Raw genomic sequence first — 25,926 nt, forward strand, 5'->3', positions numbered from 1 at the left:
CCTCACCTCTGTAGCTCTGCTATAGCTATGATGAACTGCCAGTGTCTAGTTTCTCCTGACTCTGATGCTCTGCCTTGGGGGTTGGGGGGAAGGTGGGGGTGGTGAGTGGAGGCACCAAGTCTCTGTAGATAGGAAGTCTGCTATAGCTATTGGTTTGGGAGAAGTTCCCAGTTGGGTTTTCGCGTACGAGCTTGTCATGGTTGTTTTATGGCTTTTCAGTCAAGTCAGGAGGGCATGTAATACAGAGTTTGCACCTGGAGAAAGAAAGTGGGAGAAACCGAGTCCTTTTGCACTAGTTTTCAGTGTGCAAAAGACTTTCTTCCCAAAGTTTTGCTGCTGCGGTTTACTTAATAGGGAAGAGTGCAGACCTGTGGAGGGGTGGGGATAGGCTTGGCTTCTGAGATGCTCATGATCAGAATTGTCCTCTGGAGGTGAACACTGTGAGGTCTGTGGCAATCTTCCCAGCAGGGCAGCGGGAGGGAGAGAGATGCCTTGGAAGTGCTGACTGGCAGAGAAAGACATGGAGGTGAGATGGGTCGGCCCTGGTGTTTCCTGGGCACTGAGTCCAGAGTGGTGCTCTTGGGCTCTGAGTAAATGTCACAGAGAGGCAGGGCTAAATGGACTCATTCGTCGCTCTCCCTTCCCTTTTCCCCACCAGCAAGTACTCTTTCTGTTTGCCAATGCAAACACTTAATAATGAGACTGTTATCCCCCAGAACATGCAAATAATAGATAATTCCTATGGATAGATGATAACAAATATAGAGAGTGCCTGTGTATTGTCAAAGATGTGATGTTGATTACAATTTGGTTGATGAATGGCTTACACTGAATATTATAGGCAAATGACTTTCTGATAAAAAATAGTCATACGATAATGATTAAATTTACTTCAAAGTATTTTTGTATATAGCCAGTTAGACTTGATAAAATATGAGTTCAGTGACTATTCCATTTAAGATGATGGAAACTGCAAAAAGTCAGATGGTAAATGTCACACTGCAAGGAGTAATTAGCATTTTGATGGATGTAAAAAAAACCCAAAACCTTCCAGCTGATTCTGTACAGTTATCTTAAGAAGGTGTTTAAAGTATGGTTTAAATTATGCAATTTTTAGTAATCTTTTATTTGAATATAATATTGGTATACACAGCTATGGGCTAATTTTTAGGGTACATGTCCTTATTTTAGTCAACATTTTGTGTGGAGTTTTGTGTAACGTTGGAGTATCAACATAAGAAAATGAGAGTGCCTAGGTGGCTCAGTCACTTAAGTGACTCTTGATTTTGGCTCAGGTCATGATCTCACGATTTGGTTCATGGGATGGAGCCCCGAGTGGGGCTCTGTGCTGACAGTGCATAGCTTGCTTAGGATTCTCTTTCTCCCTCTCTCTCTGGCCCTCCCCGACTTGCATGCATGCATGAGCGCACTCTCTCTCTCTCGAAATAAACATTAAGAAAAGAAAGATATTTAAAAAAAAAAATTTTTTTTTTAACGTTTATTTATTTTTGAGACAGAGAGAGACAGAGCATGAACGGGGGAGGGGCAGAGAGAGAGGGAGACACAGAACTGGAAGCAGGCTCCAGGCTCTGAGCCATCAGCCCAGAGCCCGACGCGGGGCTCGAACTCACGGTCCGTGAGATCGTGACCTGAGCTGAAGTCGGACGCTCAACCGACTGAGCCACCCAGGCGCCCCAAGAAAAGAAAGATATTAAAAAAAAAAAAAAAAAGATGAGAACAGTGGTCTGTAATTCAGTGGGGTTTGGTTGTAGCCTAAGGGTTTAAGAGAAGAATGTTGGCTGTCCATAGGCCCTTGGATTGCTTCCCTTTCTTGGCCATCGTGAATAACGGTGCTGTGAACGTGAGTGTTTGGTCACTATTTTTAAGCAAGCAAATCTTTATTTTTTTCTTCCTTCAAGTACTTGTATGGTTTCATTTTTTTGCTTTTAGATATCTGATTCATTTGAGGTTTATTGTGGCTTACAGTGCAAGGAGTAGGTCCAATTTTATCTTTTTCCCCCCAAATGACTATCTCGTTGTTCCAATACCATCTATTGAAAATTCATTGTTTCTCGGTGATTTGAGATGCCACCTTTATCATATATTAAATCAAGCTTTGTATTGAATTTCAACTCTGTCCCTTTGGTCTCCCTGCCCTACACATAGCACTGGCATACAGTTTTAGAGTCTACTTTAATACCTAGTAGGGGAATCTCTGGTAGGGTGAAGAGTAGAGAGCTTTGTCCTGAGAAGAGATATGTCTTTCCACCCTTCTCCCAGGTGGTGGGGGGAGGAGAAATGAGGGAATGGATGGCCAGGAGGAAGGAAGTAGCTCATCCTGATCTCCAGAGTGGTGTGGGAGGGGTTAATTTGTCCTGGGGAAGAACCCCATTTTCCTGGAGGAGCCCAGACTCTGTCCTGGCATGTGCTTGTTGTGTACCGAATGATGTTTAATGAACCCATGAAAAGTTAGTTAATTCCACTCTAGACATGGACATTTATTAAGGCTCTGGCCACCCCCTCTGGAGCCGCCCCAGAGCAGAATCAGTCACAGCGGCGTCCAGGTCTGGTTCTGCTGCTTGAAGCGTTCCATTGTTCTGTTTATCCAGTTCACGAAGCTGGACACCCTGGTGAAGACTGCGGGAGGAATCCCCCTCCTGTCTCCATAGGAGACAATCCCCTCGGCCACATTGTTACATATCAGGGGGCCTCCGGAGTCCCCCTGTGGACAAGGAGAGGAAAAGACCTTAAACCAGGCCTCTGGGCTCCTGCTGCCCTAAGGCCTGGCTCTCAGAGAAAGCAGGGGCGAGTGGGGGGAGGATGGAAGGGCGGTGGAAGTATGGAAGTCAACCTTCCGGTCTTTCCATGGTTGGGCTTCAGGCCTGGCTAGAGTTACTGTCTCTAGCTCAACCCAAGTCAAGGTGCCTTTGCCTTCTCCAGGAAAACACTGCACACGTATATGTTGTGTGCCCAGTGCTCCTCCCGTTACCCTAGAGACCAGATTGATGGGAAAAGACCCTACCTCCCTCTGCTCTGACCCCTCCAGACTGACGCCGCGGGGAATAGCCTGTTTCGACTGCCCAGCCTGTCAGGCAGTATTGGCAGATGCCCATGGCCTTACCAGGAAGGCGGACTTCCTCGAACTTGGGTTCCCCACACAAATTTGTGTTTGGTCGGTGTAGAAATTGAAGCGATCGCGGCACCTGCTATCCCTCTGCACAGTTAGCTGCACCTCATGGAGTCTGTTTGTACTCCTGCTCAGGCTCACCAGGCCCCAGCCTGCCACGGTGCACACGGCCCCAGGTCTCAGTCTGGCCTGTGCCTGAGGCAGAGACACTGTCCTCACAGCTTCACTCTGTTGGATTCTGTTTTCCAGCTGGCAGGAGAAGGGGAGGGGGCACTCAGGGGCGGTGTGTGCAGCCCACCGTCCCTGCCCTGCGGCTCTGCCCCTGCCTCCTCCTTGGCCTCCCAGGATGGCCAGGACCCCTGCACTGGGAGTGGACTGGCTCAGCAGGAGAACTGGAGGGTCGGGCGGGCCGTACCTGCAGTAACATGATGTCATTCACGTTGCTCTGTTGATTGTAATCAGGGTGGCGGATGGCTCTGAGCACAGACCTGCGCTGCTGGGTTCTTTCCTCCCTCCTGATGTTGTGGGCCCCCAGGATGACAGTGATAGGACTGCAAAGGAGAGGTGGCCTAGGGGTAGGCGTGAGCCTCAGGAGCTCAGCCCGCAGGCTCTGCAGGCCAGGTGGACAGCCCAGGGCGGCAAGACTGCAGCCAAGGGAACTGAGGGGACAGGAGGGTTTCAGGGGCCGAGTCCTCTGTGCTTCTCCTCAGCCCTGAGCTGAGGGTGGTGGGGGACGCAGTGACTGAGCCTTGCTTCCCCTGGAATAAGTTGAGAAATAGCTTGAACTCCTATTTTGAGCCCTACTGTGTGCTTTCATTGCCTCCTCCTGCTCTTTTTGATCATGTCCTCCTTTTCTCTTCATTCACCCTGGCCCGTTCTCCACCCCCAAATCCCACTCGTCTCTTTTTCCCCTTCGTTGCTGGAAGCTTGCTTTCACATGGCTGGTCAGGGGCTCTCCTGGGCCTGCGGTACTGGCACACGAGCTGCTCACCTTCCCCAGCAGTGAGCTGCCGTCAGCACAAAGTCTTCTCTCACCAGGAAACCCCCGCAGGTGCTGTACCCCACTGGAGTCTGGATTATAAGAAAAGCCATGTAGGGGCGGGAATGAGGCCTGGCCTCTTGGCCTCCGATGATCTCCCCTGGAAGGAAGCATTGCGCACTTATCTCTGTGCTTGCTGACCCTGTGGTGTGGGCATCAGGGTGGTTGCTCCACAAAGGCTGGCAGGTGAGGAGGCGGGAGACATGAGGGAGTGGAGGAGTTGCGGGTGAGAATTGGGTTTGCAGGGCACCACACGTTGGGGGAGGACTCCCGGGTTTGGCAGGAACCACTGCTGGCTCCCCATCCCAGACCTGAGCTCCCTCCCAGCTCCCCGGAGGATAGCTCTGGTTCCAGGCAGGGTCAGATTCAGGCTCCCACCATGAGGAGAGGTGGTCTGCTGCTGGGTGGCAAATCTGGAGCCCTCTGGGGTGGCCTCTTCCGAAGTTCCCTGGTACTTTCTTCCTCAGGGAGCTTCCCAGGTCCCTCTGAGGCCTCCTCAAGGTCAGCGCATGAGCAGCAGGGGACTGGTTTTTCAGATTCTAGACATGAGCTGATGGTATTGTTATTGCTGCATCCTTATTTCCTAGGCTCGGACACACGGACTGCAGAATGAATCTAGAGAGCACATGTATATCACATGTCCTTTGTGCTGGCAGCAAGTCCAAAGGTTTCATGTACACCAACTAACTTAACTCTCATTGAACTCTAGGAGGTACACACTGGTATTCTTCCTAGTTTATAGATGAGGAATCTGAGGAACTGTGAATTCAAATAACTTGCCCAACGGTACAGAGTTAGGAAGCGTCTAGGCAGTCTGGCTCCAGGGTCTGTGAGAGGGGTCGGGCCTGAGGTTGGGGGTGGTCACTTACCTGCCCCAGCCCCGGGGGGTAGGAGAAAGGCCATCAGGAACAGGAGCAGCTGCATCTTCTTGGGAAGACTGCCCCAGTCAGATGCCGCTGCCTCTCTCACTTGCCAGACTTGTACCCCCCAAGAGAGGAAGGAAGTCTGGGGGTGGGGGCTCAAGAGCAGTCCCGTACTCCTGCTGGTGTGACAGGTTTCGTCACCTGTGGCTGCCCAGGAAGCTTGCCCACCAACTGCCGGTGATGTGGGGGGAAGAGAATAGTCCAAGCCAACGCTGTCCTGCACAGCTGCTGAGTCAGTGCTGGCAGCAGAAATGGGCACCTGGGGTGACAGGGAAGGGGGCTTGGGGCCCTGTGTCCCAGAACCCTAAACCCACCAAATTCAGTAATATCCCAACAAGGCAGGAAAACTGGTAGCTGCCTATCTCCTCTGTTTCCTGCCTTTCCAGGATGAGAGCCTCAGTCCTTTGGCACTTGAGTTCTTTAAATGAATGCACATTTCCTAGATTGCTTATTTATTTATTTTACTTTTTTTTAGGGAGAAAGAGAGTGCATGAGAGTGGGAGAGAGGGGCAGAGAGAGGGGCTGTGTGTGGAGCCTGATGTGGGGCTAGATCCCATGACCCCGGGATCATGACCTGAGCCAAAATCAAGAGTTGGATGCTCAGCCAACTGAGCCATCCGGGCACCCTCTAGATTTCTTCTTTAAGTCATATTTAGTAAGGTGGGGCCATGGGTGAATGAAAGACAGGTGTGGGGTGGTGGTGGTATGTGGTGAGGACACTAGGAATAAGTCAGAAGAGGAGGCCAAAGAGTGAAGAGGAAGCCTGCCTATCTTTACCCTTTGGTCCCTGGACCCCCTGCTGGCACCTTTGCTGCTCCCACTTCTTTCTAGAGGTTGTGGAGGCAGATCAAATAGCTCCCTCTCCTGAGTGGGTAGAGTGCACTGCCAGGGAAGGAAAAGGGCAGAACAAGGCTCTGCCACTGATAATTACTTTCTCAGGGCACTTGAGCCCCAACAAACTCTCCGTGAAAATTATCACACAGTTGAGAATTTCTGTTTTCCTGCTTCCTACTTAAGGTGAGGACCTTTTTATCCCAGAATGCTCCCTGCACACAGAAAAGACCTAGAGGCTTAGTTTTGTTGAGAGCTGTCAGACCCTGGCTGAAAAACAGCGAAGATCCTTTTCATCCATGATATGAGTCCAATTAACTTAATCCCCGTTCTTTGCCCCCAGGGGATTCTAACAAGGGAACGCATGCTTGCTGTTCTCCCTGTAACACATAAAGCACCACCTACAATACATAAAGAACATGCAGTCCACGTTGAGAAGAAGGCAGTACAGAGTAACACAGACACACTTAAAAATACTTAGAAGATTCTGTGGGTGCACAGAAAAACATTGTAATATAGCATAATTTTTGCGAAAATGTCAGAATTAAAAACTAATACAATTCTCAAACTTTTATGGATATGATGGCCCCATTTGAATATCTTATGAAAATTAAGAATCCTCTCCTTATATACAAATATACATGATTTTCACAGCTGCAAAGAACTTCATCCTTCTCTGATACATGCTTAATGATGGCAACCTTGTGAAATTTCTTTCTGCATCTAGAAAGAACTGTGTAGAAAAAAGAGAAACTATTATAACGGCTTTATTAGTGCCTTAGCATTTGGGACAATTTTAATTTATTGCTACTTAAATGTTTTCAACACTTTAAAAGCATTAGTTTATGGGAATGCAAGCTCGTGCATCCACTCTGGAAAACAGTATGGAGGTTCCTCAAAAAACTAAAAATAGTTTTTTTTTTTATGACTATGACTCAGTTTCTTATGACCCAGCAATTGCACTACTAGGCATTTATCCAGGGGATAGAGGTGTGCTGTTTCGAAGGGACACATGCACCCCCATGTTTAAAGCAGCACTATCAACAATAGTCAAAGTATGGAAAGAGCTCAACTGTCCACCGATGGATGAATGGATAAAGAAGATGTGGTATATATATTCAATGGAGTATTACTCAGCAATCAAAAAGAATGAAATCTTGCCATTTGCAACTACATGGATGGAACTGGAGGGTATTATGCTAAGTGAAATCAGTCAGAGAAAGACAAAAATCATATGACTTCACTCATATGAGGACTTTAAGAGACAAAACAGATGGACATAAGGGAAGGGAAACAAAAATAATATAAAAACAGGGAGGGGGACAAAACATAAGAGACTCTTAAATATGGAGAACAAACAGAGGGTTACTGGAGGGCTTGTGGGAGGGAGGGATGGGCTAAATGGGTAAAGGGCATTAAGGAATCTACTCCTGAAATCATTGCTTCGCTAGATGCTAACTAATTTGGATGTAAATTTTAAAAAATAAAAAAATAAAGTTAAAAACAAACAAACATTAGTCTAACTCTTTTAAAAAGGGAAAAGGATAAAGACCAGCCTGAGGGAAAAAGGGGAGTAAAATGTATGCTCCCAATGATCTACATAGAAATGTGGACAGAAGAGTTCATGAACAGCGACCTAGGATTTCATGCCAACCTTCCCACGAGAAACAATCCCAAGCAAACCTGTTCAAAATATCCCAAACCTTACAAACCTCAAAGAACTGCCAATGCAGGAGTGTTTATCACGCTAAAAAGGAAGGAATAATGGGCGTTAGGTGGCTACTACTGTTCTGAGGGAATTTACTGAACCTACAAAATTCAAAGCTCTGCTTTGATGGCCACATAAGGTGAAGGGTGTAGAAATCAAAGACCAAAACCCACACAACCAGGTCCAACCAGAGACACTCCTCACAATGAGCTGGGACATTAAAAGTCTATACCCTCAAAGTAACAAAGAAGAGATAATGAGCTCATCCCTGCAAGTGATTTCATGAAAGATTGGAATTACTTGGACCTTTCATGGAATCTCAGACCTTCAACTTGCATTGATGTGGTTATGGACTGTGTCCCAAAGTGCCTGATGGAATCAAATGGAAATCTAGAGGAAATTCACTTAATTCCAGGGTTTGATTTATACCTAAAAATTATTTTTCAAGTAGAATGACAAGCATATAGTCAAATATAAACAAGAGGATAAGCAAAGAGATAAGACAACAGAAGTAGGAAATGATAGACAATAAGAACAGAGAACAAATTTAATTATTGGGATAAGTGTATTAGAATAATAAAATATAGATAATAAGACAATTATGCTGAAATAAAAACAAGCTTTAAAAAAGCTGCGGGGAACACGAACCTTAAAAAAAGTGACAAAACATTTGAAAAAGTGAAAAATGTAATAACCAAAATTAAAGTCACAGTGGAAAAACTTAATACCAGATTAGACAAAGCTAAAGAGAATTACTAACCTGAAATGGCTCAGAAAAAAGTGTTAAGAATGGAACATAGACAGACCTAAAGATAAAAATATAGAAAATAATAGAATTAGAAGATTGGACATATATTTACTTGGAATTCTAGAGGAAGAAGAAAAAACAAGAGGTCATATAAAATAGAATAGTGGCTGAAATTTTTAAAAAGTTGATGAAAAATATCCAACTAGAGGTTAAAAAAAAACTTCAAGCAGAATAATACAAAGAAATTCATACCTAGAAATCATTGTCTTAAAGAAATGGCAGAAATCTTTAAAAATTTTTTTTTATTAATTTATTAAGTCAGCTCCATGCCCAATGTGGGGCTTGAACTCTCAACCCTGAGATCAAGTGTTGCATACTCCATTGACTGAGCCAGCCAGGCGCCCCAAGAAATGGCAGAAATCTTAAGAACAATTGGAGAAAGAAAGATTACTTTCAAATTAATACTGGATTTGAGGCTGACTCCTTAGCAGCAGCAATGAGTGAATACTCTCCAGGAAGAAACAACTTCATAGTCATTTGGGAAGATTTTAAAAACACATCTTTTCTTTAAAAAAATTGTTTTTAAAGGTTTTATTTTACTTTTGAGAGAGAGAGAGAGAGACAGAGTGTGAGCAGGGGAGGGGCAGACAGAGAGGGAGACAGAATCTAAAGCCGTCTCCAGGCTCTGAGCTGTCTGCACAGAGCACAATGTGGGGCTTGAACTCACACACCATGAGATCATGACCTGAGCTGAAGTCGGAGGCTTAACTGACTGAGCTACCCAGGTGCCCCTAAAAACCAAAACTTTTAGAAGATAAGATAGAAGAATTAATTTTTTTACAAACTTAAGGTAGGGAAAAAAATCTTGAAATAGGACGTAAAAAGCCCTAATATAAATTATAATTACAAAGGAAAAAAATAGATAAATTGATCTATATAAAAATTTCAGAAATTCTGACCGCTAAAGCCACTATCAGCATAGTGAAAAGTAAAGCTACAGAATGGAAGAAGATATTATCAATAACTGAGAAAGGGTTTGTATTTGGGAGATACATGTGTGCATATTTGTATATAAAAGTCATATTTCTATATAAGCCATTGGAAAACCATTATGTAATTTTGAAAATCTACATGAAATTGACAAATCCTCAGAAAATTTAATGAAACATATTCAAGAAATTTGCATTTTCTTATAAACACTAAATAAATCATTCAGTTATCAAAAATATTCCATTAAGGTCAGCTATAGACTCATATGGCTTCACTGGAAATCTCTACAAAATATTCAAAGAATACTACACAATTTCTTCTAGAGAGTAGATGGTACCTATCTCCTTTATGAGACTAGCAAAATGTTGAGGCCAAGCCCAATGAAGACAATATGGGAAAGAAACATTACAGGCCGTATCAGTTCAGAATATTGATGCAAACCAAATCAATCAATTAGCAAAAAGATACCATGACCTTCCTAGGAATGGGGAGGGGTTTCATTCAAAACTCAGTTGCTGAAACACGTCACATTGATTGATGGAACAAGAAACATATGATTCTTCACTTGAAGCAAACCAGGGAAAACATTTGCTAAAATTCACCCTCATTATTAAAAAAAAAATTTTGGTAATCTATGAATAGAAATGATGGCTTTAATCCGGTAAAAATTATCCACAAAAATCTCACAGCAGTCCTTATACTTAAGGGTGAAATGTTGAATTCTTTTTGTTCAAGAGCAAAACAATACAAGGACACCTGAGTACCCATAATTATCATTTCTCTTCAACATCAGACTGGAGATTTTAGCGAGTACAGTTAGGCAGGAAATAGAAGTGAAAGTTATGGGGAACAGGAAAGAAGGAAACAAAACTGTCATTGTTTGAAGAATGATAGTGTACATAGAGAATGCCACAGAATGGACAGATAGATTATCATAATTAATAAGATAGTTTAACAGATTTGTTAGTCACAAAATCAATTTAAAAATTAATCACATTTCTGGGGTGCCTGGGTGGCTCAGTTGGTTAAGTGTCTGACTCTTGATTTCCATTCAGGTCATGGTCTCACGGTTTGTGAGTTCGAGCCCTGCATCTGGCTCTTGCTCTGTCTGCCTACCTCTCTCTGCCTCTCCCTCACTCTCTCTCTCAAAATAAATAAATAAATATTAAAAATTAATCACATTTCAATATGGATAGCAATACTGTTAGGAAATGAAATTTTGGAAAAGGTAATATTTCAATGGCATGAAAATGATCAAATAACTAAACACAAATCTAAGACAAGATGTGCAAGATGTCTTTGGTGAAAATTATAAAATTGCATTAAGAGACACTTGACAAAACCCAAACACAGAGAGATTCTATGTTTGTGGATTGGAAGACTAAATATTATAAAAATATCAATTCTCTAAAAGTGATCTGTAGATTCATTGTACTCAAGAAGTATTTCATACAACTTAATCAGTTCTAAAGATGTGTGGAAAAACAAATGGCTAATAGCCAAGACGCTCTTGAAGAATAAGATGGGAGGTCATGCTTTTAGCAAATAAAGCCATAGTAAGGAAGATGGTGTGGTAGTGATATGGGCACAGGAACATAGACTGATGGTCTGGGAATAGAGATCCCATACACATTTGGGCACTGACATACACATATGGACACATATGATATATGGACACTTGATTGATAATGGAGTTTGAATGGCAAAGCAGTGGGGAAAAGACTATTTTCTTTTTTCTCCCTGATAAACACAACCAGGACAATAGATTCTTTATGGTGTCCTATAGACACCCCCAAAATAAAACATGACCTTTGTCACATACCATATCCAAAAATCCATTTTCAGTGGATTATGGATCCGAGCATAAATAAAGATTTGAAAATATAATGTAACAATGTCTTCACGATAGGTAAAATTTTTAAATCATATGCATAAAAACACTAATCATAAAGAAAAGGATTGATGAACTGATACATTAAAATCAAGAGGAAACAAAGACAATAGGTAGAGGGGGTCAAAGATGCTTATAACACACATAGCACTTACATTCCAATTATGTAAAGAACTTCTATAAATCAATAAGAAAAAGACAATTCAATAGAATAATGGGCAAAAGACTTGAACAGCTTCATCTCGAAAAAGAAAACATCCAAGTGGCCAACACACATAGGAAAAGATGTTACTCTCAGTAGATACCAGAGAACCAACCAGTTTAAATCACAGGGAAATACCGGTTACAGTCATCAGGTTGACTCTTTTCCTAAGTATATATTCTAGAGAAGCATGCGAACATTTCCACCAGATACATGTCCAAGAAGGTCATAGCAGCGTTATTCATGAAAGCCCCAGACTGGAAACAGTAGTAAGACTCATCAACAGCAGCACAAACATCAAATCGTGGTATACTTACATAATGGAATATTGCATATCAATGAAAATAAATAACTAATAACCACATGCAGTCCCACAAATAAATCTTACAGACTTAATGTTGAGAGAAAAGTCCCTGAAGGATTACATTCACTGTGAAAATGAAACTATTTTGGATAGAAATGCGTCCATAGGGGGTAAGGGCATGATGCAAAGCAGGGAAGTGGTTATCACAAAAGTCACAACAGTAAGTTAATTCTGGGGTTGGAGGGCAGAGAGGGCATTTTTAGCAGGAAGAGACATATGGGGGCTTTCTGAAATTTGGCCAGCATTCTTAAGTGTATATATATTTCATGTGTGTATATTTTGCAATAAAAATTTCTTTTTTTTATTAAAAAAATTTTTTTTAACGTTTATTTATTTTTGAGAGAGACAGAGACAGAATGCGAGTGGGTTACAGGCAGAGAGAGAGGGAGACACAGAATCTGAAGCAGGCTCCAGGCTCTGAGCTGTCAGCACAGAGCCCGACGCGGGGCTCGAACTCACCAGCTGTGAGATCATGACCTGAGCCGAAGTTGGATGCTCAACCGACTGAGCCACCCAGGCACCCCTGCAATAAAAATTTCTTAAAAGTTGGTTTGCCAGCAGTTGGGGATTAGAGAGACCATTTGGACAGAGAATGGAATGTCAGAGAATAAATGTGGGCACATATTTTTTTTAATGTTTTGATTTTCCCTTTTAATAAAAATTGTGATATTTGAACAAACATGTCTCTGGTACATTTCACAATATTCCTAGCTGGTTACATCTACGTTTGACTGTTTTATTACATTTCCGTCAGTTACAATTTTTTTCTCCTCTGGGATATTGGGACATTAAAGTAGGATGTCTCCCACCTCCTCCCTGGGCCCCATATACCGCCAAAATGCAAAGCTCTGGGCAGGCAGTTGCCTGCTGAGGCTGGGACACTTCCTCTCCCTCCCTTTGATGCTGCTCTGGTCAGAAACCAATCTGGTTGCCCTTGGCATTGTAGGAGACCAGTGTACTACTGAGAAGTTCTGGACATTCTTAGGGCTGCCCTAATATCACAGTTAGAAGGACAGACTAGAAGCTCCTTGGGAAGTTTCTACTGATGAGCTGGTGATTGTTTTATGGAGCGCCAGCACCGGGAGAAGTCTGTTTCTTCACTATTGTCTTCCCACCACACATGTCTGCTGGGAGCGAGGCACTTTCTTGCAAAGAACTGGCCCTTGTTTTGGTCTGGTAGGAAAGAGCAGGTGACAAAGGAAAGTCAATGGGAACTGCATACAATCTCCCCATCAGCGTAGTTTGAGGGAAAGAAGGACCCAGAAACCCTGGATGTGGCAGAGGAAGACTTGAAAAGAGGCTCAAGGACCTCAGTGTCTCCTGGAAGAAAAGCACACTACTGAGATGGAGTGACTGGCCCTGGGGCCTCGGGTAAATGTGAGAAAGAGCTGGAGGTGGACATATACCTTGAGACTCTCTTCCCAATTGCTCAGGCCATCCAACTATTCAACAATAGGAGCTCAGTAATATTAATTCTGATATATTCATGGAATGAAATACTATCTGGCCGTTAAATAGCATGTTTTGGAAGACTGCTTAGTGGCATGGAACACTTTGCATCACCTAATAGTAAGTGGAAAAAGTAGAATATGATGTGGTGTATGCAATTTGATACTAATTCTGTTTAGAAAGAGCAACAGCCAGAATAATCATTTTATGACTCTTTTTTTTCACCTTTATATTATCCATTTTTTTCTGTCATCAGTGTGTATTAGTTTCATAGGCAGAACAAAATTTAGGGCCCATGATCCTTATAAACAGCAAACACTATAACGAATTGTGGTAGAGGCGAGCTAGCAGTTTAGCAAAACAATTTCCTTTTCTTGCAGAGGACCTGGGTGAACCCAGTCATCCAGCCTCACTTGAGGTGAGGTGTGACTGTGTGATTACTGTAGCAAATGGGGTGTGAATGGAGATGATGTTGTACCTTTCAGATGGGCCTATAACGAACCTCTACCTGGGTTCCACTTGGATGAACAAGAGGGACTTGGAAGACATCGTTAGGAACTTGAGCCTGGTTTCCTTAATCATGGGCACACATGTAACTTTTGTCCCAGCTGGGATACTTGAGAGTAAAAAGGGGCATTACTCAGCAGGAACACTCATTGTGGACTGTGGGTGAGTGAGAAACAGGTTTCCATTGTGTGAGTCACTGAAATGCTAAAGTTTATCTGGTAGAGTAGTTAGGGTTGTCTTAACTAACACATGTACCAACTTTTTTTTTTTTTTTTAATAACTTGCCTATTAATGTTTTTGGCTTAGTTTTCTTTCTTTTGTTTCCTTAGCCTAGTTTTCTAGAGCGGTGGACAATGTAGATGTCAATGGCTGCATAATACATAATATAAATGTGCCATATTTTACCATTTCTCCATTTTGGACATTAATACTGATTCCAATCTAAGGTCCATTATTAAATAATGGTGTGATTAATGAACACCTTTTGAATAACTTCCCTACACACATGCGTGCGCGCACACACACACACACACACACACACACACACACTTTAAACCTTATATAGGATTAAGTTCTAGAAATAAAAATCACAAAAGCAAGAGAGAGAAATAGGTGTGAACTGACTTCAAAATGTTAAGGGAACGTCAACAGCAGCCCAGTCTTCATGATGCTACCGTCATTGTAAGGTAATAGTTTTTCTTCCTAACATATGTCATACTGTGTCAAGTGCTTCTATCAGGTGTAAGGGAAAAACTGACCCATCAGGCTCTGTCTTTCAAGGTCACACACCTCTGCCCCTGGTGGTGGATGTCCTTGGTTACTCTGCCCTTGGCTCAACCTTGCATCCTGGGGCTCCATGGAGCTCTTCATGGCTGACTTTCTGAGGACTCTACATTTCTTAGGTGTGATGGCTTCTCCTCAGAGTGTTGTTCTTTACTGCTGTGCCCAGAGCTGTCCACTGGTCATCACCTTCTACTGTTCTCTTGCTTACCTCCATACATGCATTCATCTTGAATCTCACCTGTGCTATTGCATTGTGCTGTGAGCTCCAGGGAAGACTTGGCAGATGGACATAGGGACAGTCTTGTGTGAAATATTGGCTTTTATTTGCTTTTCACTTTTTTTTCAGTGTACTGGATTTTGTTTTTCACATCTATGTGGTTTGTTTCCTTTTTAGTGAAGTTCTTTCTTTCTCTCTCTCTCTTTTTTTGAGAGAAAGAGAGAGTGCATGTGTGGGGGAGAGGGACAGATGAGAGAGAGAGAGAGAGAGAGAGAGAGAATCTTTATTTTTATTAAAAAAATTTTTTTTAACGTTTATTTATTTTTGAGACAGAGAGAGACAGAGCATGAATGGGGGAGGGTCAGAGAGAGAGGGAGACACAGAATCTGAAACAGGCTCCAGGCTCTGAGCAGTCAGCACAGAGCCCAACACGGGGCTTGAACTCACGGAGTGCGAGATCATGACCTGAGCTGAAGTCGGACGCTTAACTGACTGAGCCACCCAGGTGCCCCGAGAGAGAGAGAGAGAGAGAGAGAGAGAGAGAGAGAGAATCTTAAGCAGACTCCATGCCCAGTGCTGAACCCAACCCAGGGCCTGATCTCACCACCGAGAGATCGTGACTTGAGCCCAAATCAAGAGTTGGACACTTAACTGACTGAGCCACCCAGGTGCCCCAGTTCTTTCTCCTTTTGATATGGGTCCTACTTGATTCAGTGTTTGTCTAGTTGTTCAGCTATCGTGAATTTGTTCTGTCACATTCAACTCACTAGTTGTGGTGTTTGAAGGATATGGGACCCTAAAATAAGGTTATCTGGTCACAATGAACTATCTTCCACCTGAAATGTGGCATTTCATGGGTCTGTGGACTAAAGTTCATGTCTTCTACGTGTGAAATAAAAATAAGCCTGCCTCTTCTCTCTCTCTCCCTCCCTCACTTCTGGGCATGGCCTCTATCGTGCATAGATTACAAACCTGACGACCCGTGAGTCTCCCACTTTCTTCCAACTTCACATTGCCCTTCTGGAACCAAACAAAGTCATGCCTGTGCAACTGTGATGTGCGATACAGATAAAGTTTAGGGATTTCAATTATTTTCAAGACAAGTTTTCTTGGGGCACCTAGGTGGCTCAGTCGGTTGAATGTCAGGCTTCAGCTCAGGTCATGATCTCATGGTTCCTGAGTTCAAGCCCCACATCGGGCTCTGGGCTGATGGCACAGAGCCTGCTATGGATCCTCTGTCCCCCTATCTCTGCTCCTCACCAGCTCATCTCTGTCTCTCAAAAGTAAAATAAACATTAAAAAAAAAAGAGAGAGACAAGCTTTCTTGTGGATTCTAAAAACAGATCCATTTATGCCAGACTGAACTGCTTGGTGGAAGGAGAGAAACCAGGGGAATTTAGGAGAAATGTCTCATCACTGTATGTTTCCCAATGGCAGGAACAGAGCCCCTTATATGCTTGGCACAAAGAGAGAGATCAAATTTGATCTGATGGATGGCAATGTGGTACTTTACGGTCCAGCAGCCTGGAGCCCTCTGCCTCACAAAGCTGCCATAACCCAGGGTACCAGCAGGGGGAGTCTGGGTCCTGAGACTAGGCCAGGCTTAAAGGGGCTGAAGCTACTGAGTGAGTGACTCCATAGGCTATAGTAGCTAAGTTCCTGGGGGATGCTGGTTTGGACTGAGGGACTCAGCAGGTCCTACTCCTTGGGAGGTGGGTACTGGCTCCTCTGACAGGCATTGGGTGGGTTGGCAGCTCCAGGTGTGGCAGGATGGAAAACAGAGGCTGTTGTGGGATGGTCAGCCAGGGAGGAAGGTTAACTGAATTTAGTCCTGGGCCCTGAGCAGTGCAGAAAAGTGAAACCTGGGTGGGTCTGGGGCCTCATCTCAGCCTCCTAAGCTGCAGAAAGTCTTGGCTGTAGGAGAAACCTGCCCCCATTGCCCCAGAAAGACCCCCCCCCCCCCCCCCGGAAACAGGAAATGGAATGCTTGTGGCATGGTCCCCTGGAGTTATTCCCTTTCTACTGACCAAATTGTGGGGTTGGTGATGGTGGTTGGCTTAGAGAAGTTATGGCATTTTTATGGCCCAGGAAAGATAATTTTTGGGGAGAGAGGATTGTCCTTTTATAACAGAGTTTAGGCTGAACCCTTGCAGAGGGCTAAGCCCCAAAGAGGTGTTATTGAGAAACTGATGAGAAACTATGCAGCAAAGGGTTTAGGGAGGACCGAGGGCTGGGGGAGAAAGGAGAAAGCAAAACCTGTAAGTGACAGCAGAAAACTTCCTGGGGCAGTGTTGCTGCATATTGAAAGTGGTTCAGTGAATAAATAAGACCGCAGCCATACTCGCTCTAGAGATCTATTTATTATGACCCTGCAGTGCCCACTCCCCATCCCCCGAGCCCCAAGGAGTTCTTGCCTCTGCCTCAGAAAAGGTGGCCAAGCACAGAGGACAGTTAGCCTCACGCCTGCTGAGAGAAGTGCTTCATTATTCTCTTTATCCAGGGCAGGAAGTGTGAGACCTTGTCGAAGACCCCTGGAGGTGTCCCATTCCCGTTTCCATAAGAGAAAGTCCCTTGGGCCACGTTGTTACACACGAGGGGTCCCCCAGAGTCCCCCTGTGGGCAGAGAGAGGAAGGACTGGGCTGGTGACTGCACTCCTGGTGGTCCTGCCCTCCCCACTGCCCTGAGGCTGGGGGTCTGTGTCAGGGGGCTGCATGGGAGATTGGGCCCTGGGCAGACCTTGTCCCCTCTCTCAGTCCCTGCACTCCATCCAGGCACTGACTGTTCTTTCCAGCACCACCCAGGCCAAACATTTCTCTCCAAACCTCAGGGAAACACGGGTGACAAGGCTGCTGTGAGGAGACTAAGCCTTCTTCCCCCAACAGGGGACCACTGGAAGGGGTGGGGAACTGAAGACTGGATTTGTAGACCCAGCTGCCCAGGCTCTCAGGCTGAGGCATGAAGGCACAGCCACTCCCATACCCTGGACCTCCCTAGGTTCCTCAGCCCTGGGGCCTGTCTAGGTAGATGCTGGAAGCCTGACCTTGTAGCTGGTCTTCATCTTCTTCGGGTCTCCTACACAGATCTGGGTGGCCCCCATGTAATAGCCACGGAAGCGGGATCTGCACTCCCGATCCTCCTGCACGATCAGCTCTACCTCCTGCAGAGTGGTTGCTAGAGTGCCCATGGCCACGCGTCCCCAGCCGGCCACACTGCACACCTGTCCCGGCCTCACCCGGTCCTTGCCTTTGGGCAGGCCCAGGGGCCTCACAGCTGCAGTCAGCTTGGCCTTTTTCACCAGCTGATGGAAAGAAGCAAGAGGGGCCAGCTCAGTCAGTGGTCTCTGGGCCCAGGTACTCTATGCGGCTGCCCTGTCTTCCTTCTCCCCTGAGCCACTGAGACTGGTCAGGTGGCCAGGCCAGGTATGAAGGAGGGGACAGGTCCCAGTGGGAGAGGAGACAATGTGGACCCAGGAGAGCGAGGGCAGTGGGGAGGTCTCCTTACCTGCAGTAACATGATGTCGTTGGAGTAGTTCTTTGGATTATAGTCTGGGTGGGGGATGGCTCTTCTCACGGGGATGATCTGCTGGGTCTTCTCCTGCTTCTTGATGTTGTGGGCCCCCAGGGTGACGTTGATGGAGCTGCACGAGAGCAGAGTGGGCAAGGGAGTGTGGGGTCACAGGACACAGCTCTGCCCAGGAACCAGAAGGGTCAGGTGACAACCGGGGTGGGCAGAACTGGAGCCGAGGGGCACATAGAGGTGACAGATGGGTCCTGGATTCTCTTTTTTTCAATGACACTGAGGGTAGGAGCTCTGGGAGCTCTCTTTTGCTCTCAAGCAATATCATGAAATTGCTGTGAGTTTGCATTTTGGTGCTAGGGCATGCTTCCGTCCTCCACTGCTGCTTTATTTGCCTGGTGTGGTCCATCTCTTCTCCACTGTGCCACTTACTCTCACATCTGATCCACCGACTCCAAAGCTCACCTGTCCTATGTGTCAGCCTTTCTCTGCCCCAGCCACACTCTCAGCTGGCTCCTTTGATGAGCTCTCATAGGCTTGAGTGACCAGGAGCCTCGGATGGCCCCCTGGGCTGCAGCCCTGGCGGGGAAGGGCAGGGGTCCCCCTAGGGGTCTTTGCCCCTCACCTTCCCAAGCAGTGAGCAGCCGTCAGAACAAAGTCCTCGTTCACAAGGGCACCGCCGCACCTCTTCTTGCTGTTCCCGACGAGAAACTGAACAAATACCATGTAGGGCCGAGAGTGGGGCTTGGCCTCATGGCCCCCGATGATCTCCTCTGAAAGAAAAGGCTGGTGGATGGGGTGACTGGGGGCAGCTGTGGTCAGGAGGGAAAGAGTAAGAAGGCGGTGACTGATGGTCTTCTCAGGTTCTCCTTGTAGCTGGAGGACCTTTCCTGAACCTCATGCCTCAGAACCCCCCTGAGAAGGGACAGTGCTTGTTCTCCACATCCTATTTCAGACAAGTGTGTGGGGGAGGTAAGATCTACCTTCAAGATGGTAGAATCTCAGAGGATCGTGGACAGGACTCCCCTGATGCCTTCTTTCTCAGTGAGTCCCCCCGGGCCCGTCTGAGCCTCTGCTAACATCCTGATGGGTGCCATTTTCTAATAAGCTACCTATGGCCTTATGGAGTTGGATTCTCTGATATCCTCATGTTCCAGGGCCTCGCACATCCTAAGGTGTCAGTAGACGTTTTTAAGTTGCATGAACGAACGGCTTTCAATTAGCATTTGGCTGAGGTTGGATGGAGAGATAGGGCTGGTGGGATTCAAGGCCGCAGGAATCAGGGAGGGCATCGGCAAAGACAGTGGAGCAGCCGAGGGCCTAGGAAGGCAGGGGTGGGTGGTGCTGACAATGGGTTACACGGGCCTGGGACTGAGGTTGGGGTACAGTCATCTAGCTGCTGCTGAGATCACCCTCCGTGGGCAGGATGGAGCAGGTGGAGAGCACTGAGAAATTTAATTGGCTTTTAAAGCTGAGTCCAGCGACAACACCCTCTACTGCAGCTGGTTGGTCTGAGCTTACCTTTCCTGGGTTGGAGCAAGCAATTTCAATGCCTGTCTTTTGTAGTTTCATATCTCCTACCAAATGTCTTTCTACAAACAACCCACTTTCCAAGCCATAAGAGAGAGGCTAACCCCTACCAAACCTTCTAAGGAGTACCCTTCCTGCTGGCCATCCTTGTTGAGTGTGTCTGTCGAGCATCAGACCTGTCAGTCTTGGTTTGAGATAGGAGCCGGGGCTCAGAAAATTCCTGGGCTCAAAGGAGGACAATCCAGGGCCGCACTGGGCAGAAGGGTCAGGACTTACAGGGGGCTTTGTGGGATGGGCTCAGGCCTCTGGAATGGGGCTGGTCACTCACCTGTCCTGGTCTCAAGGGGCAGCAGAAGGGCCAGCAAAAGCAGAAGTGGTTGCATCTTCCCTGAAGTTCTGCCCAGGTCAGAGCAGCCTGTCTTTCTTCCTTCCAGAGGCGAAGCCCCGAGGGGAATGAAGGACAGGTGGCTCACTAACCGTCTAGGCCTCCTCGACTTGTGTTCCTGTAGAGCTGGGCGTCGTCATACAAAGTGGTTTTCTTGGGCTGGGTGACAACGGTACTGCCTCCACACTTGCACTCCCACTGTTGAGTCACGAGGTGAACGTGAGAAGAAAGAACAAGAAAGTGACGGCTGGGACTGCAGCCCGCAGAAGGGCTGGTACCTCAGAAGCCACTCGGTGACTGAATCGAGACAAGAATGTCTTTATTTCTCGGCTCTTGGCTCTTTTTCCTTTCTGAGGAAACCGTGAATAATTACTGAGCTAGCTGGGTGCGGGGACATGAGAGGCGTGGCTCCTGAGCTTGAGATGCTGATGGTCACCAGGGGCAGACCAAGAATCTGTGCTGAGTGTACCTTTCCCCTCAGTCTAAGCACACTCATCAATTGCAGACATTCAGCAAACCGCTTCTTTTCAGGCTGCCTTCACTTAGGTGGGGGTTTTCTTTTATTTTTTTAGTTATTGTTTGCTTAAATGTTTATTTCTTTTGAGAGGGAGAGAGAATGAGTGGAGGAGGGGCAGAGAGTAAAGGGGAGAGAGAAAGAGAGGGAGAGAGAGAGAGAGAGAGAGAGAGAGAGAATGAGAGAGAAAGATCCAGGCAGGCTCTGGGCTGTCAGCAAGGATCAGGACTATGAGATCCTGACCTGAGCCGAAATCAAGGGTCAGATGCTTAACCACCTGAGCCACCCAGGTGCCCCTGAGGTGGGTGGTTTTAATTTTTTTTTATGTTTATTTATTTTTGATGGAGAGAGACAGAGCCTGAGTGAGGAAGGGGCAGATAGAGAGGGAGGGAGACACAATCTCCACAGCAGGCTGTCAGCACAGAGCCTGATGTGGGGCTCAAACTCATGAGCAATGTTATCGTGACCTGAGCCCAAGTCACCCACTTAACTGACTGAGCCACCCAGGAGCCCCTAAGGTGGGTGTTTTTAAAATGAGATTACTTTTCTGAATACATTCTTATATAAGAGACTTAGTGATGGTTGAAAAATGGGAGAAAAAATTTACTCGATAAGCTGTAAGCTGTAGGACACCTTTGAAATAATAGGATACCTTTGAAACACAACTTTTTATTATAATAAGTTTCCTTTGGAGGCACACTCACACGTACACACACACACACACACGCACGCATGCACACACACGCGAATCTGTGGGAGGTGGGAAGAGGCTGGATTAGACCAAGATGGAAGAGCACCCGAAGGTCATTCAAGCCCATGGAAGATGGGTTGCAGCACACCAGAGGGTGCGACCATGGCAAGGCTGTGACAGGCACTCGGGCTAGGCTGGGAGTACCGAAGGGTCCTCTTGAAACTTCTCAGACTCCAAGCTGCCACCCTGATTTGGGGAGGGAGCGCTGCATGGGGAGAGCTACAGCTCTCCAGAATCTTCTCGCCCATTTCTCTTAGGGTGGAGAAGTGGCCCCTATCTCAGAGCTTCTGAGGTGGTCCTCCTTCCAAATGGATTCCTTTATGTTGCCATATTGAGGTAGGATGGGGTGGGAGTGTAGGTGTGGGAGGAGGTAGAGGGCAATATGGATGAGACAGAAGGGTGCTCTAGAAGAGGGTCATTTTTCCTGGGACAGTGTCTCCCTTTTCCCGATGGAGCTAACAGTCAGCCTGGCAGGGGGCTGTGGCGCTGGGAGGTGTATTTGGAAGGAGCTGGGTCTCAGTGCAGCAAAACTTTTTATTCTAGAGAATGTGAACCAATGGTCGCCGTAACGAATGAATGTTGTTTTGGTGAATAAGGGAGGAATCTAATTTCCACTAGAGATGGAAGTTTATTAGGTCCCTGGCGGCCTCCTCTCCACCCCCTTTGCTCAGTGCAGTTCTGGCCTCTGCCCCAGAGAAGGTGGATGGATTGATCCTGGAGGCGTCTGAGTCTGGTCCTGGTGGGCTGAAGTGTCTCATTATTTTTTCTATCCAGTGCATATAGCCTGAAATCCTGGTGTAGACAAGTGGAGGTGTCCCACAGTGTTTTACACAGGAGACAATGCCCTGGGCCACGTTGTTGCACACAAGGGGGCCTCCGGAGTCTCCCTGTGGGCAGAGGGAGGAAAGGCTGAGCCAACCCTTCTTTGGTCCTACCTCCCTGCTGTCCCTGGGGATAGGTGGTCTCTGTTAGGGGGCTGTGGGTGAGATCAGGGCCAGGGTAGGCCTGTGGCCTCACCTGGTCCTGGGGTTCCAGCCTGGTCCTTACACTCCCTTCCCTCTTCTCCCTCAGAAAACCTCTGCCCATAAGGAGCTGTGGGACAGTCTCTCACCCCTGCTACAGACACAGGGCCAGAGATGGGTTTGGATGGAAAGGCTGAAGACAGGGATATGGCTAGTTCTCACTGCCTCTTCTCAAAGTGTGGCTGTCCCAGGGCTGGGCATGGACAGTACTGGGGATCTCACCTGAAGAGCAGACTTCTTCCTTCTTGGGTTCCCCACACACATCTGGGTGGCGGGGTTATACAGGTGATTGTAGTGTGACATGCATTGCTCATCCTTCTGGATTTCAAGCTCTACCTCATGCAGTTTCTCTGCCCCAGAGGAGCTGTCCATTCTGAATTGTCCCCAGCCGGCCACACTGCACACCATCCCTGGCCTCACCCACACATTCCTTTTGGGCAGCCTGATGGGCCTCACGTTGGCATCCAGGCGGGCCTTTCTTGACAGCTGAGTGCCGGAGGAAAGGTATTGTAATCTACCGATAGTCACAAAGAGCCCGGGGACAGTCATGGCATTGCCATCTTCACAGCCCCGGGTCAAGTGGAAGGTCATAGTGGGAAGGAGGGAGAAGAATGAGGTCCCAGGGAATGCAAAGCCCCCAGGAATAAAGTGCACAAGAACCAGTGGAGCGAGGGCCCTACCTGCAGTAACATGATGTCATTGAGGAAGGTTTCAGAAGCGTAGCCTGAGGGGCGGATGATTTCTCTCACGGGGATGATCTGCTGGGTCCTCTCCTTCCTCTTGATGTTGTGGGCCCCCAGTGTCACAGTCATGAGGCTGCACACAGAGCAGGGTGGGGGGTGGGGTGACAGGAGGTACAGTCTCAAAGCCGTGGAGGGAACAGGACAGCTCGGGGCAGGGCAGGACTGGAATTGGAGAGGAATTATAGGCAATGGGGCCCTGGGGCTGAGCATCTCTGTGCCCTCTGCTTCTTGGCAGCCCAGGCTGGGCAGGAGTTAACCTCACAGTTAACACCTGAGAGGTGTCACAGAAGGGCGGGGTTCCAGGCGTCCCTTCTTACCTTCCCCAGCAGTGAGCTGCTGTTAGCACAAAATCCTCACGTACAAGGAAACCCCCGCACTGTTTGCAGGTGTTGTCTGGTTTGTAGATCCGGAGAAATGCCATGTAGGGACGAGAATGAGGGTTGGCTTCATGGCCCCCGATTATTTTCCCTGAAAGAAAAATTCTACCCTGCCTGCTGTGCTCATGAAGCCGAAGGCTGGATGCAGAGAAACTGCGGCAGGTGGGAGTCGGGGTGGTGGAGAGCACAGTCCCTAGTAGCCAGCAGCAACCCAGAAGGCTTCCTCAGGCAGCCTTCCTGGCTTGCTACATGAGCCGTGAGACTCACATCTTCCCTCTGACAAAGAGCAGAGGAGCCCTTGTTCCTTATTTCCTGCTGCAGACACATAGGGTGGCAGACAGAATTTGCATTTGGAGCAAGCAGTGAAATCCCCATGGATCCTGGAAAATCCTTTCCCTGAATGTACCTAGGTCCTCTCTCCCCTTTTGTTTCCCAGACCTTAATGAACTGCTCCACGTTTGTCATGTTCGGAACTTGAGCTCAAAATGCTCATGTTGTATTGTGGGTTGCGTTTGATCTTTGCCAGAGCCCTGCACGTAGTAGGTGCTCAATAAATGTCTTGGCCGCCTGAAACAATGGTTCTTGATGAGCCTCTCGATGAGGGCTGGTCATGGTTCTAAGTAGCAGGGAATACGGGGCCTGCCAAAGCCGTTGTGCCCATTGTGACTGACAGATTACCAGAGGGAACTTGAAACAAAAATGGTCCAACGTAAGTGTTATGGGGACCAGGACGCCACCAACTGTGAGATCAACTGGGTCCTCGACTTCTTTCGTGGACAGCATAAGAATGCCAAATCTTGGAGAAATGAGTGAAGGTTGAGGGTATATTTTAACACCTTGGGTTAGAAAGTTAGTAGGCGTTACTTTGACTACAGAAGCCAGTCCCCTTCTCCAAGCTGCCCTTTCCTGAGACATTAGTCATTTCTCATTCCTACCTTCCAACCTTCTTTCAGATGCCTTTGTAAAAGAACCCAATTTCCAGATGACTAGGTTAGGACCTGGGAAGGGGATGGTACCCACGGGCCCTCCTGGGGATCAGCCTCCTGCCCTGCCATTCCTGCTGAGGGTTCATCCCGCTTCAGATCTGCCCATCTCTGAGTGAGGTGGGCAGATCTGATGCGGGATGAACACTCAGGAGGGCTTGGATGTGCCTGAGTGTAGCATGTAGGCAGGGCTGAGCCATGGTGGGATGGGGCTGGGCCTCTGCTGGTGGGGACAGTCACTCACCCGCTTCAGCCTTGGAGGCCAGAAGAAAGGTCAGCAAGAGCAGGAGCGGCTGCATCTTCTCAAGAAGGCTGCCCAGGTCGGAGCTGCTGGTGCCTCGTCCTAGTGTCCTCTCCCTGGTGTTCTTCTCTGGTGTTGTGGTATTTATCACATAAGGCTCCTCCCTCTGAGTGCCTCCTACTGCTGTCTGATCAAGTCCTGGACTGAGTGAAATAACTTATCAGTCACCATATTGGTATCCGTAGCTCTTGACCACACCAGCTGAAAACAGGAACCACAGGCTAGAGATGGGGTGGTTAAAAATGTCCCATCAGAGAGCAGCAAGTCCCTGAGCTGCAGAAATCTGAGCTTCATGATGATAGATCCAAGATGTTTCGTCTTCCTTGGCTCTCTTTAGCCCGTCAGGACGATCTTTTACGGAGGCCCCTTTCGAGTGAGACTCAGGGGTATTGGGGGTGAGATTCCTTGCTTCTGGTGGAGGAGACAAAATCATCGGTGATCTGATAAGGATGGTGAAGGTCATGGCTAGAGAGATGGACAGAATGAATGGTGTGGGAGTCATGTTGAAGAGGGCTTGGTCCAGTTACTAAAGAACTGAGTGGTTTAAAACAACAGCAGTGACACCACCACCACGACCACAACCACCACCACCATTTATTTTTCCCATGAATCTGCAAGTTGCTCAGGGTTTAGCGTGGAGAGCTCCCCTTTGCTCCCCTTGGTGTCAGGAGAGGCTTGAAGGTTGGAGGCTGGGATCACCTGAAGGCTCAGTCACCAGTGCCCAGTGGTTGGTACTGGTTATCTACTGGCATGTCAGCTCCTCTCCATGAGGTCCTCTCATGTAGTCTTTGCATGGGCTTGTTTAGTCTTCCTTGCAACGTGGTGGTTGGCTTTCCCAGAGGGAGGATGTCCCCCAGATCAAGCCAGGCAGAAGCTGTGTTCTTTCTTTACCAGACTTCGAAGTCATACGGCATCCGTTCTACCAAATTCAGCTTCTTGGGGGCAATCAAAAGCCTCCACCCATATTAAAAAGGAAGAGGCATATAGAACCCACTTCTGAGGGGGAGGAGTGTTTCAGTCATGT

The 25,926-nt window shown here is 47.0% G+C and overlaps 3 protein-coding genes across 5 annotated transcripts; all 3 read right to left on the bottom strand.

Moving 5' to 3' along the window:
* Positions 1-2,164: 2,164 nt before the first annotated feature.
* On the bottom strand, positions 2,165-5,185 carry LOC132668433 (cathepsin G). The gene is made up of 5 exons (XM_060617403.3): positions 5,036-5,185; positions 4,119-4,266; positions 3,543-3,678; positions 3,122-3,376; positions 2,165-2,722 (listed from the first exon to the last, which is right to left on the bottom strand). Exons 1-5 carry the CDS (start codon positions 5,088-5,090, stop codon positions 2,549-2,551), a joined length of 768 nt encoding a protein of 255 aa, XP_060473386.1. The 5' UTR covers positions 5,091-5,185; the 3' UTR covers positions 2,165-2,548.
* Positions 5,186-17,119: 11,934 nt separating this feature from the next.
* LOC132669492 (granzyme H-like) lies at positions 17,120-20,471 on the bottom strand. Of its 3 annotated transcripts, none has more exons than XM_060619393.3 (5): positions 20,155-20,471; positions 18,922-19,108; positions 18,282-18,417; positions 17,821-18,078; positions 17,120-17,392 (listed from the first exon to the last, which is right to left on the bottom strand). In XM_060619393.3, exons 1-5 carry the CDS (start codon positions 20,207-20,209, stop codon positions 17,237-17,239), a joined length of 792 nt encoding a protein of 263 aa, XP_060475376.3. In that variant the 5' UTR covers positions 20,210-20,471; the 3' UTR covers positions 17,120-17,236. The 3 variants fall into 3 exon arrangements, with proteins under 3 accessions (XP_060475376.3, XP_060475377.3, XP_060475378.3); XM_060619394.3 differs by having other exon boundaries at positions 18,922-19,069; positions 20,155-20,452; XM_060619395.3 differs by having other exon boundaries at positions 18,922-19,082; positions 20,155-20,451.
* Positions 20,472-21,475: 1,004 nt separating this feature from the next.
* On the bottom strand, positions 21,476-25,011 carry LOC132669493 (mast cell protease 1A-like). Its single transcript, XM_060619397.3, has 5 exons — positions 24,846-25,011; positions 23,559-23,709; positions 23,179-23,314; positions 22,721-22,984; positions 21,476-22,363 (listed from the first exon to the last, which is right to left on the bottom strand). The coding sequence occupies exons 1-5, from the start codon at positions 24,898-24,900 to the stop codon at positions 22,091-22,093; spliced, it is 879 nt and encodes a 292-aa protein (XP_060475380.1). The 5' UTR covers positions 24,901-25,011; the 3' UTR covers positions 21,476-22,090.
* Positions 25,012-25,926: the final 915 nt, after the last annotated feature.

The sequence above is a fragment of the Panthera onca genome, chromosome B3, assembly GCF_046562875.1.
Source record: "Panthera onca isolate mPanOnc1 chromosome B3, mPanOnc1 haplotype 2, whole genome shotgun sequence".
NCBI lineage: Eukaryota > Metazoa > Chordata > Mammalia > Carnivora > Felidae > Panthera > Panthera onca.